At 42.0% G+C, this 13,120-nt stretch overlaps 1 protein-coding gene across 4 annotated transcripts in view; it reads left to right on the top strand.

Moving 5' to 3' along the window:
- The window catches only part of RACGAP1 (Rac GTPase activating protein 1), a 42,389-nt gene that overhangs the window by 25,568 nt on the left and 3,701 nt on the right, over positions 1-13,120 (top strand). For all 4 annotated transcript variants that reach the window (XM_011936150.1, XM_011936148.1, XM_011936149.1 and 1 more), the window contains 11 exons: positions 747-816; positions 2,449-2,502; positions 3,489-3,569; positions 4,980-5,097; positions 5,442-5,572; positions 7,509-7,673; positions 10,175-10,270; positions 10,355-10,553; positions 12,073-12,178; positions 12,352-12,484; positions 12,625-12,760. In XM_011936150.1, the coding sequence (XP_011791540.1) occupies positions 747-816; positions 2,449-2,502; positions 3,489-3,569; positions 4,980-5,097; positions 5,442-5,572; positions 7,509-7,673; positions 10,175-10,270; positions 10,355-10,553; positions 12,073-12,178; positions 12,352-12,484; positions 12,625-12,760 (1,289 nt within the window). The remainder of the gene's footprint in view (positions 1-746; positions 817-2,448; positions 2,503-3,488; positions 3,570-4,979; positions 5,098-5,441; positions 5,573-7,508; positions 7,674-10,174; positions 10,271-10,354; positions 10,554-12,072; positions 12,179-12,351; positions 12,485-12,624; positions 12,761-13,120) is intronic.

Here is a 13,120-nt window from a genome sequence, read left to right on the forward strand (position 1 = left end):
GGATGTTGTTTCACCATGGATAAAATTTTGATATTGGTGCTAAATTGTGCACCAATAACTAATCCTGCGCATTGCTAAGAAACCCAAAGGTGAAAGTGGCAGTTCAGCAATACTTTCAGTGTTTACTCTCCAGAGAGCTCTTATAGCTCTTCTGGTTTAGAAAGGCCTCTGTGAGTCAAGACGAGACAATAATTTTGGTTCCACTGCACCACTGTTTAAAATAGTCTCAACCAGGCTTTGAATTTAACATTCCCAGTACAACACGCAGGGAAAGGTCAGCTATTTGTTTTGTTGCTTGGTTGTTTTATGGGGAATCTTTATAACTAAGAAGACGTACAGGCTTAATTTCTTAAAAAGTCAGTGTTGGGTAATACTCTCGTTTGTAGAAACTAGCACAGTTGGGATCTAATTAAACTTCATTTCCCTTGATTTTGTGAATTTTGAGTAACCTGTAATACAAACTCAGTAGAGAATAGCACCCATAACCCTGACTAACTTTCAACTGCTGTTATAAGGTCTTTGCTGAAAAAGCAACTGTGCTGCACCTGTGCTCATGCACACACACTCCTCCGTGGAAACCATACAAAGTAGCCTACCACAGGGTTTGAGATTGTAGTTGTCTCCATAGTGAAGATTTTGCTATGAAATTAACTGATTACCTGACCAGTAGGACTTGTTCTGAATGTTGGTGAATTTTACATTCCACGGTCTACTATGTCTAACATTGTATTGTTTCACTGATCTAGACTATCAACCATTGATGAATCTGGTTCCATTTTATCAGATATCAGCTTTGACAAGACTGATGAATCACTGGTAATAAACATTTGATCTCTGAGAATTACCTACTTTTCTTACCTCTGCTTCCCCAGGAATATCTCTCCTGTCCTCTCTTCTGAACATCTTATATTACTATTTTATTAGTTGATGTGTTACAGATTCTGAGCTAGCAATTTAAAATGTAAATCCACATGAGCTATAAGAGACTGGCTTTTGTATTAGTTTCTGAAGTGAGAATATAGAATTCAGAATTTGGGGTGAGTTGAGTTCATTTAATAGATCTCTGTGTGCCACTTGTACTAATTGATTATATTTTGACTTATTAAAGCCCAGCTAGTAATAAAAATATTAGCAAGACTGTATGTCGGCAGCGTTTATTTGCTGCTGCTCTTAAATAGATTTGTGCCTTATTTCTGAATTAGTTTGGTTCTTGGGGAAAGCATAGTCGTACTTTACAATTAGAAGGACACCAAGGTCCTGGGATTTCACCCAGAAAAGTGTGATTAGAGTTTCTAGGCACTATATAATGCTTTCATCAACAATGGTTAACATGTTAAACTATTTGTTGCCCTGCTTTTATGGGGCGGCACACTTCTTTTTACGTATAGTGATGCTTCTGCATAAAAGGTCATCTCCTGATACAGTCTTTGATATAGTTCATTGATTTGTGCATCTTTTCTGTTGCTAGCTGAAAACTAGCAAACAAAACAAATCAGGAAGTTTTTGGTGACTGGTTTTCTGATATAGCAAAACAAGTGACAACTACTTGTTACATGGCTAGGAGTTTTCTGTTCAAATTCAGTGTTTGACAAGGGAATATATGGCCATTTTATAGATAAAAATATTAGGCATCATCTTTTTCAAATAGGGAATGATATAGTGGAGGTCTCGAATATATAATAAAACTAGATCATATTATCAGTTGATTTTTGAGCTAGACCTATGTATGATATGATATTTGTTGTAACTGAAGCTGAATCAAACAACCAGTAACTAAATTACTGGACCATGAATTGAGGAAATTAAATTTATTTAGCTAAGCTATTATTTGCTGTATACCACTATTTCTAGATAACTGTTTTCAGGGATAATCAGGAGTAAGGAAATCACAGGTGACTACTAAAATGAATGCAAATAGTTAAAATAGGTGAATTGAAATGTGACCACAATAAAAGACAAATAGTTCTTTAGTGGTGAACATGTTTTAGGGCCCAGGTTCCTAAACTGTAGAACTTTTTAAGTGGCCACATTATGCAGAGCATCTGATTAGACAATGGCAGTCCCTTGGGGGCAAGAATCACATCTAACACGATCAGTATAGTGCCTAACATTCTGTAAGTTTTAAAACTAATTACAAAAATAATCAGAAATAAAGGATCAGCCACCGGAAATAATCATGGCAGAAGTTGATTCTTTAACCTTTTCTTGCCTCTGTGGTATTGATTCCTGATTTTATAATAATAGCTTCAATTTTTGAAAGAAAGCACATTAACTTACTATAGCTCTATAGCTCAAACACTTGAGACCTTCCCTTCTTTAACTCTCCCCAAATTGTACATTAGGTAGCCTGACTGACGAAGCCTTTAAAGTTCTCTGTAAGTTTATTTGTACAGGGTTTAGGGAAGGCCTAACCAAAAAAAGAAATTAATACAGTGTAATTGTCAACAGGATTGGGACTCTTCTTTGGTGAAGACTTTCAAACTGAAGAAGAGAGAAAAGAGGGTATGTATGGTTTGTTTAGTCTTTTTTGTAAACATAGTAGTAATAGAGTTATTTTTGCAAATTTTGCCATAATACTGCATTCCTGACATGTTGCTCTAGCCATTGTTAAGCACATAGTACAAATGAATTCATGCTGTGGGGACAGTATTGATATTCTCTTTTTTTTGAGATGGAGTTTTGCTCTTGTTGCCCAGGTTGAAGTGCAATGGCGCAATCTTGGCTGACTGCAACCTCCGCCTCCTGGGTTCAAGCAATTCTCTTGCCTTGGCCTCCCAAGCAGCTGGGATTGCAGGTGCCCGCCACGCCCAGCTAATTTTTGTATTTTTAGTAGAAATGGGGTTTTACCGTGTTGGCCAGGCTGGTCTTGAACTCCTGACCTCAGGTGATCCACCTGCCTTGGCCTCCCAAAGTGCTGGGATTATAGGCGTGAGCCACTGCTCCTAACCAGTATTGGTACTCTTTGAAGTAGTAACTTAGGACAGAATACTGTCCATTTCACTGTTTAGGCTGCATTTCAATTCATTCGTACAGTGGAAAAGGATAAACTTAAGTTTGTTTTGAATTGTCGTGAATTTTTACACAGAACTTTTGTGCTCTAATATAAGCTTCAGATGAAATGCGTGTATAATGGGATATATAGAAATCTATCTGTGTATGCTTGTTTAGGGTACTTAATGTGTTTCCAAGACTTCATGTCCTTAGTTAGGATTACAGCTGTACTTTTTCTGGTAGTGTCATCTAAATTTCTCCACAGCTTGCTCATTTTTTCTAGGGCACTGAGAGCATTTTTGTACAACATATTCTTTTGGAACAGCTTATTCTTCATGTGGAAATAGGCAAAGAGAGAGAGAGAGAGAGAGCACATTGTTATTTACTGTAGCCCTAATCCCTACGACCTGTATCCAAGTTGTCTGATGGAATAATTTTATCTTCTGTGCTTCAGTTCTGCTTGGCACTAAAGTTACGGGTCTTTGTCTCCTTTTTAGCGCTCTAGTAGCCGACAGTTTGTTGATGGTCCCCCTGGACCTGTGAAGAAAACTCGTTCCATTGGCTCCACAGTAGACCAGGTAAGAATAGTCAGGCCAAGATAACAGAGATTACAGGCCCGGAGCATTAAAACTCCTCTGAGTCAGCATTGCAACATTGTTTTGAGAGAGATGATGTTTGGTTACAGTTTTTGTTTGTTTTTTGAGAGAGAGTTTTGTTCTTGTTGCCCAGGCTGGAGTGCAATGGCGTGATCTTGGCCTCCCAGGTTCAAGTGATTCTCTTGTCTCAGCCTCCCGGGTAGCTGGGATAACAGGCGCATGCCACCACGCCTGGCTAATTTTTGTGTTTTTAGTAGAGAAGGGGTTTCATCATATTGGTCAGGCTGGGCTTGAGCTCCTGACCTCAGGTGATCCGCCCGCCTCAGCCTCCCAAAGTGCTGGGATTACAGGCGTGAGCCTCCACACCTGGCTTTGGTTAAAGTTTTTCTATGCAGTAGAATCCTTATCCATGTGAATGGAATTACTCTGATTAAGTAAACAACTGTCAGAGTGAGTCTTAGTTGCTTGAATATATGCCCTCATCACCTATGTTTATCTTCTTAAGTATGAGATTTCTTAATTTTTACTTTTTAAAGTAGAGGGCGTCTCTCCTTGCTGCCCAGGATGGTCTCGAACTGCTGGGCTCATGTGATGTTCCTACCTCGGCCTCCCAAAATGCTGGGATTACAGGCATGAGCCACTGCACCCAGCCAAACATGAGATTTCAACATAAGAATGTTTCAGGTCGGGCGTGGTGGCTAACACCTGTAATCCCTGCACTTTGGGAGGCCTAGGCAGGTGAATGATCACCTGAGGTCAGGAGTTCGAGACCAGTCTGGTCAACATGGTGAAACCCCATCTCTACTAAAAATACAAAAATCAGTCGGCCAGGCACGGTGGCTCATGCCTGTAATCCCAGCACTTCAGGAGGCCAAGACGGGTGGATCACGAGGTCAGGAGATCGGGACCATCCTGGCTAACACGGTGAAACCCCGTCTCTACTAAAACTACAAAAAATTAACTGGACGTGGTGGTGGACGCCTGTAGTCCCAGCTACTCGGGAGGCTGAGGCAGGAGGATGGCATGAACCCAGGAGGCGGAGCTTGCAGTGAGCTGATATTGGGCCACTATACTCCAGCCTGGGTGACAGAGCGAGACTCCGTCTCAAAAAAATAGAAATCAGTCAGGTGTGGTGGCACACGCTTGTAATCCCAGCCACTCAGGAGGCTGAGGCAGGAGAATCCCTTGAACCTGGGAGGTGGAGGTTGCAGTGAGCCAAGATCGTGCCCCACTGTGCTCCAGCCTGGGCAATAGAGTGAAAAACTCTGTCTAGACTGGGGTCTTAAGTCTTGACTAAGACTAAGGAATTTTTAACCTGCTCCAAAATACCCTATAGTAGAAGGTAAGTTAGATGCTTTGTTTGTCTTTCTCTCATTACTACTTTTGTTGCAGGGGAATGAATCCATAGTTGCAAAAACTACAGTGACTGTTCCCAATGATGGTGGGCCCATCGAAGCTGTGTCCACTATTGAGACTGTGCCATATTGGACCAGGAGCCGAAGGAAAACAGGTCCATTGAATTTGTGACTAAACTGGCCTGTGTAAAACAACTAGTAAAATTTTGGAGAGTTGATTTCTTAGAACCCTCCTGAGGCAGGGATTGGATGTATTGGGTAGTTTCTTACTGCTGCGTACCGAGGACCAGATAACTGCTTTTGTCATGCTTTACCTTTGAATTGCTAGCCCACTTGCATAACTTTAGTTTTTCTTGAAACTATTTTTTTACATAGCCATTAGTACTCACTTTTGGCTATGATGACAGATTACTGTTTATCTCCCAATTGAAATTGGAGCTAAAATTTAGAAGCAACAAAATACTTAAGAAACAAAGCTTAAAAGTTGCTTGTTTTCTAGGTACTTTACAACCTTGGAACAGTGACTCCACCCTGAACAGCAGGCAGCTGGAGCCAAGAACTGAGACAGACAGTGTGGGCACGCCACAGAGTAATGGAGGGATGCGCCTGCATGACTTTGTTTCTAAGACGGTAAGTCTGTGATTGTTCGTTTTGTTTTAGGCATGTTTTAATTTTTTAATTGTGAAGGTAATAAATACCAGGAATAAAGTTAAATACTTTAGTGTTATAGAGTTAAATGTCAAATTTCCTTCCTCATTCCAATTTTACTCTCCAGAAGTAACTATTGGTTACAGAGGTAAGTTACTTTCCATTCTGTGAGTAATACTAAATTAAAGAGACCAACCTTTTCTGAAGCAATTGTTAGTACTTTTTTTTTTGAGACAGAGTCTTACTCTGTCACCCAGGCTGGAGTGCAGTGGTGTGATCATAGCTCACTGTAGCCTTAACCTCCCAGTCTCAAGCAATCCTCCCGCCTCAGCCTCCTGAGTAGTTGGGATACAGATGTGTGCCACCATGCCCGGCTAATTTTTAAATTTTTTGTAGAGACCTGGTCTTGCTATGTTGCCTAGGCTGGTCTCGAACTCCTGGGCTCAAGTGCTCCCCCTGCCTCAGCTCCCCAAGTGCTGGGATTAGAGGCATGAGCTACCCTGCCTGGCCCATTGTTAGTACTTTTTAGTGACACATGTTTACATTTTTTCTTGAATGTATCACCTAAGATTTTCAAAATGTTTTGCTTTTGTACCATTTGATTTCCTTATAAAAATCCAAGCAAATTAACTGAGGCTCAGAGCAGTTGACATTTTTGAGCCACATGATAGTAAGTGACACATTTAACATCCGGATTTTCTTTTTTTCTTTTTTTTCATTTGAGATGGAGTATCACTCTGTTGCCCAGGCTGGAGTGCAGTGACGTGATTTCGGCTTACTGCAACCTCTGCCTCCTGGGTTAAAATGATCCTCCCGCCTCAGCCTCCCAAGTAGCTGGGATTACAGGCGCCCGCCACCATGCCCGGCCAAATTTTTGTACTTTTAGTAGAGATGGGATTTCACCATGTTGGCCAGGCTGGTCTCGAACTCCTGACCTCAGGTGATCCTCCCGCCTTAGCCTCCCAAAGTGCTGGGATTACAGACATGAGCTACCATGCCTTGCCAACATCCAACATCCAGGTTTTCTGCTCTTTGTAAGCAAGTTCTTTTCACTACCTCACACTGCTGCCTTCCAGCTGGATGACCTTAAACGAGTTACTTAAACTCTTTTTGCTTCCGTTTCCTCATCTTAAAATGAAGAAAACAAAACCTATCTTATGGGATTACTGTGAGAATTACATATGTAAATATGTGTAAAGGGCTTAGAAAATGTTTTGGCACATACTAAGTGCTCAATAAATGTTAGTTGATTATGGCTGGGAGCAGTGGCTCACGTCTGTAATCCCAGCACTTAGGGAGACTGAGGCAAGTGGATCACCTGAGGTCAGGAGTTCAAGACCAGCCTGACCAACGTGGAGAAACCCCGTCTCTACTAACAATATAAAAATTAACCGGGCGTGGTGGCACATGCCTGTAATCCCATCTGCTTGGGAGGCTGAGGCAGGAGAATTGCTTGAACCCGGGAGGTGGAGGTTGCAGTGAGCCAACCTCCATCACGCCATTGCACTCTAGCCTGGGCAATAAGAGTGAAACTCCATCTCAAAAAAAGACAGAAAAAGGCCAGGCCCAGTGGCTCACGCCTGTAATCCCAGCACTTTGGGAGGCCGAGGTGGGTGAATCACAAGGTCAGGAGTTCGAGACCAGCCTGGCCAACATGGTGAAACCCCGTCTCTACTAAAAATACAAAAAATCAGCTGGGCGTAGTGGTGGGCACCTGTAATCCCAGTTACTTGAATGGCTGAGGCAGGAGAATCACTTGAACCCGGGAGGCAGGGGTTGCAGTGAGCTGAGATTGTACCACTGCACTCCAGCCCGGGTGACAGAGTGAGACTCAGTCTCAAAAAAAAAAAAAAGGTTGATTATGATGATAATTTTCTAATTCATATCACTCTGTTTCCTGTGCTCTGTTGTATCCCAGGTTATTAAACCTGAATCCTGTGTTCCATGTGGAAAGCGGATAAAATTTGGCAAATTATCTCTGAAGTGCCGAGACTGTCGTGTGGTATCTCATCCAGAATGTCGGGACCGCTGTCCCCTTCCCTGCATTCCTACCCTGATAGGAACACCTGTCAAGATTGGAGAGGTATGACTTATACGAGCCGTCATTGTTTTACAGCCTCTTTATTCGCCTTTCAAAGGCTTAGTATCAGTTTTTGTTTTAAAATTAATGATCTCAAATATATTTCTTTCCACAAATAATGAATAGAATTGTAAGATATTTACTTGAAGAGTCCTATTTGGGTTTGTCTGTCTAATACCTTTCTAAACCAAACTTCTTTGCCCTCCCCTTTTTCCTTTTTCCTCTTCCCTGCTTCTCCTTTCCTTCTCTTCTCCCTTCCTTCCTCCCCTTCATCTCATTTTGGAAAATTTCAGACATATATCAAACTAAAGAGATTAGTGTAACTAACCCCTGGTTCTTATCACTTAACTTCCATGACTACTAACTTGTGTCCATTCTCTCTCTTTTTTTTTTTTTCCTCTGCTGCCTAGGCTGGAGTGCACTGGCACAATCTCAGCTCACTGCAACCTCTGCCCCCCTGGGCTCAAGTGATTCTCTTGCGTCAGCCTCCCAAGTAGCTAGAATTACAGGCATGTACCACCACCATGCCTGGCTAATTTTTTTTTGGTTGTATTTTTAGTAGAGACGGGGTTTCACCATGTTGGCCAGGCTGGTCTCAAGCTTCTGATTTCAAGTGATCTGCCCACCTCAGCCTCTCAAAGTGCTGGGACTACAGGCATGAGCCACTGTGCCTGGCCATGTCCATTCTTTTTTTAATGTCTCTTTTTTTTGAGACAGAATTTCCATGTTGCCCAGGCTGGAGTGCAGTATTGCAACTTTGACTCACTGCAGCCTCTGTCTCCTGGGCTCAAGTGATTCTCATGCCTCAGCCTCCCAAGTTGCTGGGACTGCAGGCGTGTGCTACCATGCTCAACTAATTTTTTCATATTTTTAGTAGAGATGGGGTTTTGCCATGTTGGCCAGGCTGGTCTTGAACTCCTGACTTCAAGTGATCCGCCTGCCTTGGCCTCCTAAAGTGTTGGGATTCTAGGTGTGAGCCACGGCACCCAGCCTTTATGTCTGTTCTTGATTTATCAATACTGTCGTTGCCTCTTCCTAACTCTGTCCAATGAATTACTTGGAAGCAAATCTCAGCTATCATATAATTTTATCTGTGATAAAATTATCTTTTTATTCTTGCTTTTATGTTAAACATACTTCATAATAGGGTATCAAGATTAAGTTGCTTATTTCCAAATATTTAACCAGTTTAATCCAAACTGATTAAATCCATTAAGAAATTATTTATTGCTGAGCATGGTAGCTCATGCCTGTAATCTCAGCACTTTGGGAGGCTGAGGCAGGAAAATCACTTGAGCCCAAGAGTTTGAGACCAGCCTGGACAACAAAGCAAGATTCCATCTCTACAAAGAATAAATAAATAAGTTAGCCAGATTAGTGGTGTGCATCTGTGTTTGTAGCTACTCAGGAAGCTAGATTGGACTATTGCTTAAGGTGGGGAGGTTGAAACTGCAGTGAGCTGTGATTACACCACTGCACTCCAGCTTCGGGAATAGAGCAAGACCCTATCTCGAAAAAAAAAAAAAAAATTATTATGTAAGCAACATTATCAAGAATCAAAATGACTACCTTCCTACCTACTTTTCAGCAAATCAAATGTTATTTTCCCCTAATCTTACAAGTTCTTATCCATGCCTGTACTTTTTTTTTTTTTTTTTTTTTGAGAGGATGTTTTGCTCTTGTTGCCCAGGCTGGAGTGCAATGGCGCAATCTCAGCTCACCGCAGCCTCCACCTCCTGGGTTCAAGCGATTCTCCTGCCTCAGCCTCCTGAGTAGCTGGGATTACAGGCATGTGCCACAACGCCTGGCTAATTTTGTATTTTTAGTAGAGACAGGGTTTCTCCATGTTGGTCAGGCTGGTCTCAAACTCCTGACCTCAGGTGATCTGCCCACCTCAGCCTCCTACAGTGCTGGGATTACAGGTATGAGCTACCGCGCCTGGCCACCTGTACATTTTTTTTTTATACATGTTCTGTACTCTAATATAGAACCATGGAGTTCTCCCCTACAGGTAGGTTTGTGTCATGATCAACTGTGATAAGATGTGTTAAGTAATTTTTTTTACTGAGAATAATGAAAGTATAAAAAATTTTTTTCTCTTATTCCAGATTTCTTCTGTTAGAAAAAAAAATCCATTTAGAGTAATAAATTATTTCATATTAAAGGCTATACCTGTAACTTCATTATTGCTTTTTTCTGCTGTCCTTGAGTGAATGAGAAGGAGTTAGTTATAGCTGGTGGTCTTATTCCTTGTTCACATAAGAGTGTGGTATATATGAAAGAGAAAAAAAAAAGTGTGGTATATATGATAATAAATCAGTCCTGGCATGGAGGTAGGAAAAATAATTGATAGTCTCTGTTTTAATATATGCTTTGGGAATAGGAATTTAAAAGTAGACATGATGTCCCAGTCTGAGAATAAGATTGGAGGTCGTTCTTCGCATGTCGTCTTCATCTGTTGGTCTTCATGGTGTAAATAATAATTTAAAACTCTTTTTTTCCAGGGAATGCTGGCAGACTTTGTGTCCCAGACTTCTCCAATGATCCCCTCCATTGTTGTGCATTGTGTAAATGAGATTGAGCAAAGAGGTCTGACTGAGGTAAGAGTCTACCGTAGGAGATGGTGAATTTGTTATTTGTGTTAATTGGGAAGTTTTTAAATAAAAATGTCATCTTGATAATAGACAGGCCTGTATAGGATCTCCGGCTGTGACCGCACGGTAAAAGAGCTGAAAGAGAAATTCCTCAGAGTGAAAACTGTACCCCTCCTCAGCAAAGTGGATGATATCCATGCTGTCTGTAGCCTTCTAAAAGACTTTCTTCGAAACCTCAAAGAACCTCTTCTGACCTTTCGCCTAAACAAAGCCTTTATGGAAGCAGCAGGTAAGGGCAGATGTAACATTTGAATATGAATTCCCCCATGGCAGTAGTTTTCTTACTCTTTTTATTTATTTTTTTATTTTTTATTTTTTTAGACGGAGTCTCACTCTGTCGCTCAGGCTGAGGTCAGTGGCGTGATCTTGGCTCACTGCAGCCTCTGTCTCCCAGGTTCAAGCGATTCTCCTGCCTCAGCCTCCTGAGTAGCTGGGATTACAGGCGTGTGGCATCACGCCCGGCTAATTTTTTGTATTTTTAGTAGAGACGGGGTTTCACCCTGTTAGCCAGGATGGTCTCGATCTCCTGACCCCGTGATTCGCCCGCCTCAGCCTCCCAAAGTGCTGGGATTACAGGTGTGAGCCACCATGCCGGGCCTCTTTTTTGTTTGTTTGTTTGTTTAAGGCGGTGTCTCTGCTGCCCTGGCTCGAGTGCAGTGGTACTATCTCAGCTCACTGTAACCTCCGCCTCCTGGGTTCAAGAGATTCTCCTGCCTCAACCTCCTGAGTAGCTGAGATTACAGGCATGCACCACCACGCCCAGGTAATTTTTTGTATTTTTAGTGGAAACGGGATTTCACCATGTTAGCCAGGCTGGTTTCAAACTCCTGACCTCAGGTGATCCACCCACCTCGGCCTCCCAAAGTGCTGGGATTACAGGCATGAGCCACCACGCCTGGCCACCTTACTCTTTTTATTAGCTCCTCCCTGGTACAGTGCCTGAAACATAGTAGGTGCTCAAGTAGTTTGATGGATGGGTAACTGTATGCGTGTCACCTTTGCCTGTCCTCTTCCTTTCTCATTATGTTATTGTGCACAATGCTCTTCCTTTCTTTCCTTCCTCTCCAGTTAGGCTGGAGCTTTTTCAGTTCTTAGACTATACCAACCTTACTCCCTACTATAAGGCCTTCACATTTGTTGTCTCAACCTGAATGCTTTTACATTAGATACTGTATGGTTTGCTCCTTTATTTCTTTCATATTTCTCTTCATATATCTTGTCCCCAGAAACACTTTTCTGACAACCTTGTCTAGATTAACGGGTCTCATTTCTTTCTAGCTTCTTGCCTGCCTTGTTTCTTCATTTATGTATCACTCTACCTGATAGGTATTTGCTTTTTGACTGACTCCACCAATAGAATGTAGGTTACATAAGGTAAGGGCTTTATTTACTTCTCCTTTATCCTCGACACTTGTACCTGGCACATCGTAGGCCCTTAAATATGTTTTATGAATGAATACCTTCTTGGTAATTGTAGTCACTGCAATTGTATGCCTGTCTTCCTAGCATATCGGTTGCCAACTGCTTTCCCTAACTTCAAAGGCAGATTTTTTAAAAGTTCTGACTTCTAATATTGAGCTTTTGGCCAGTATCCTGCTTGTTAATGAAACCAGAGTCTGATGTAGTCATGAACTAATCAGGAGTTTCAGAAGCTTACTGTATAGATGAGACTTTGTGGTCGATAACTTGGAAGCCCGCTGTCAAGGGAAAGAAGTCTAGACCTCTTGGTGCTTTCTTTTCAATTACAGAAATCACAGATGAAGACAACAGCATAGCTGCCATGTACCAGGCTGTTGGTGAACTGCCCCAGGCCAACAGGGACACATTAGCTTTCCTCATGATTCACTTGCAGAGGTGAGTACCGCAGAAACTTGTTCTGGGAGTTAGGGAATTGTTTTTCCAAGGGGAAGATAATGTGAGTTGAGTGTTTGGGAGTATGAGGGATGAATTTTTTTCTTATAGAATCTATATTTTGATCTGCATTTAAGCAAGGAGCAAGACTTCTAATTTAATATTCTTTTGCTTAGAGTGGCTCAGAGTCCACATACTAAAATGGATGTTGCCAATCTGGCTAAAGTCTTTGGCCCTACAATAGTGGCCCATGCTGTGCCCAATCCAGACCCAGTAACAATGTTACAGGACATCAAGCGTCAACCCAAGGTAGGCAGGTGCGGGGTGTGTGTGTGTGTGTGTGTGTGTGTGTGTGTGTGTGTGTGTGAACTTGTGTAATGTGATAACATAAAAGAAAGTCGAGAAGCCCTGAGCTTTGGAAGTTTGCTAACAGATTTGCTGGCTTTTAGGTGGTTGAGCGCCTGCTTTCCTTGCCCCTGGAGTATTGGAGTCAGTTCATGATGGTAGAGCAAGAGAACATTGACCCCCTACATGTCATTGAAAACTCAAATGCCTTTTCAACACCACAGACACCAGATATTAAAGGTAAGGCCCAAGATGTGCTTCTTCAGGGACTTGGCTCCCTCTTTAGTTTTAGTCATGTGCCCTCTTCCTGCCTTTGCTAGAGCTGTTTGAAAATTCTAACATTAAAGGAAAATGTGTATAATTCTACCATTGTAATTTTTTTTTCGCTTTTCCATGTTCTCCTTTCTTTATCCATATGGATATATGTTTTTTAAATATAGATATAATAGGCTGGGCATGGTGACTGACACCTGTAGTCCCAGCACTTTGGGAAGCCGAGGCAGGAGGATCACAAGGTCAAGGGATTGAGACCATCCTGGCCAACATGGTGAAACCCCATCTCTACTAAAAATACAAAAATTAGCTGGGTGTGGTGGCACG

This window comes from Colobus angolensis, unplaced genomic scaffold (assembly GCF_000951035.1).
Source record: "Colobus angolensis palliatus isolate OR3802 unplaced genomic scaffold, Cang.pa_1.0 Scaffold151, whole genome shotgun sequence".
Classification (NCBI taxonomy): Eukaryota; Metazoa; Chordata; class Mammalia; order Primates; family Cercopithecidae; genus Colobus; species Colobus angolensis.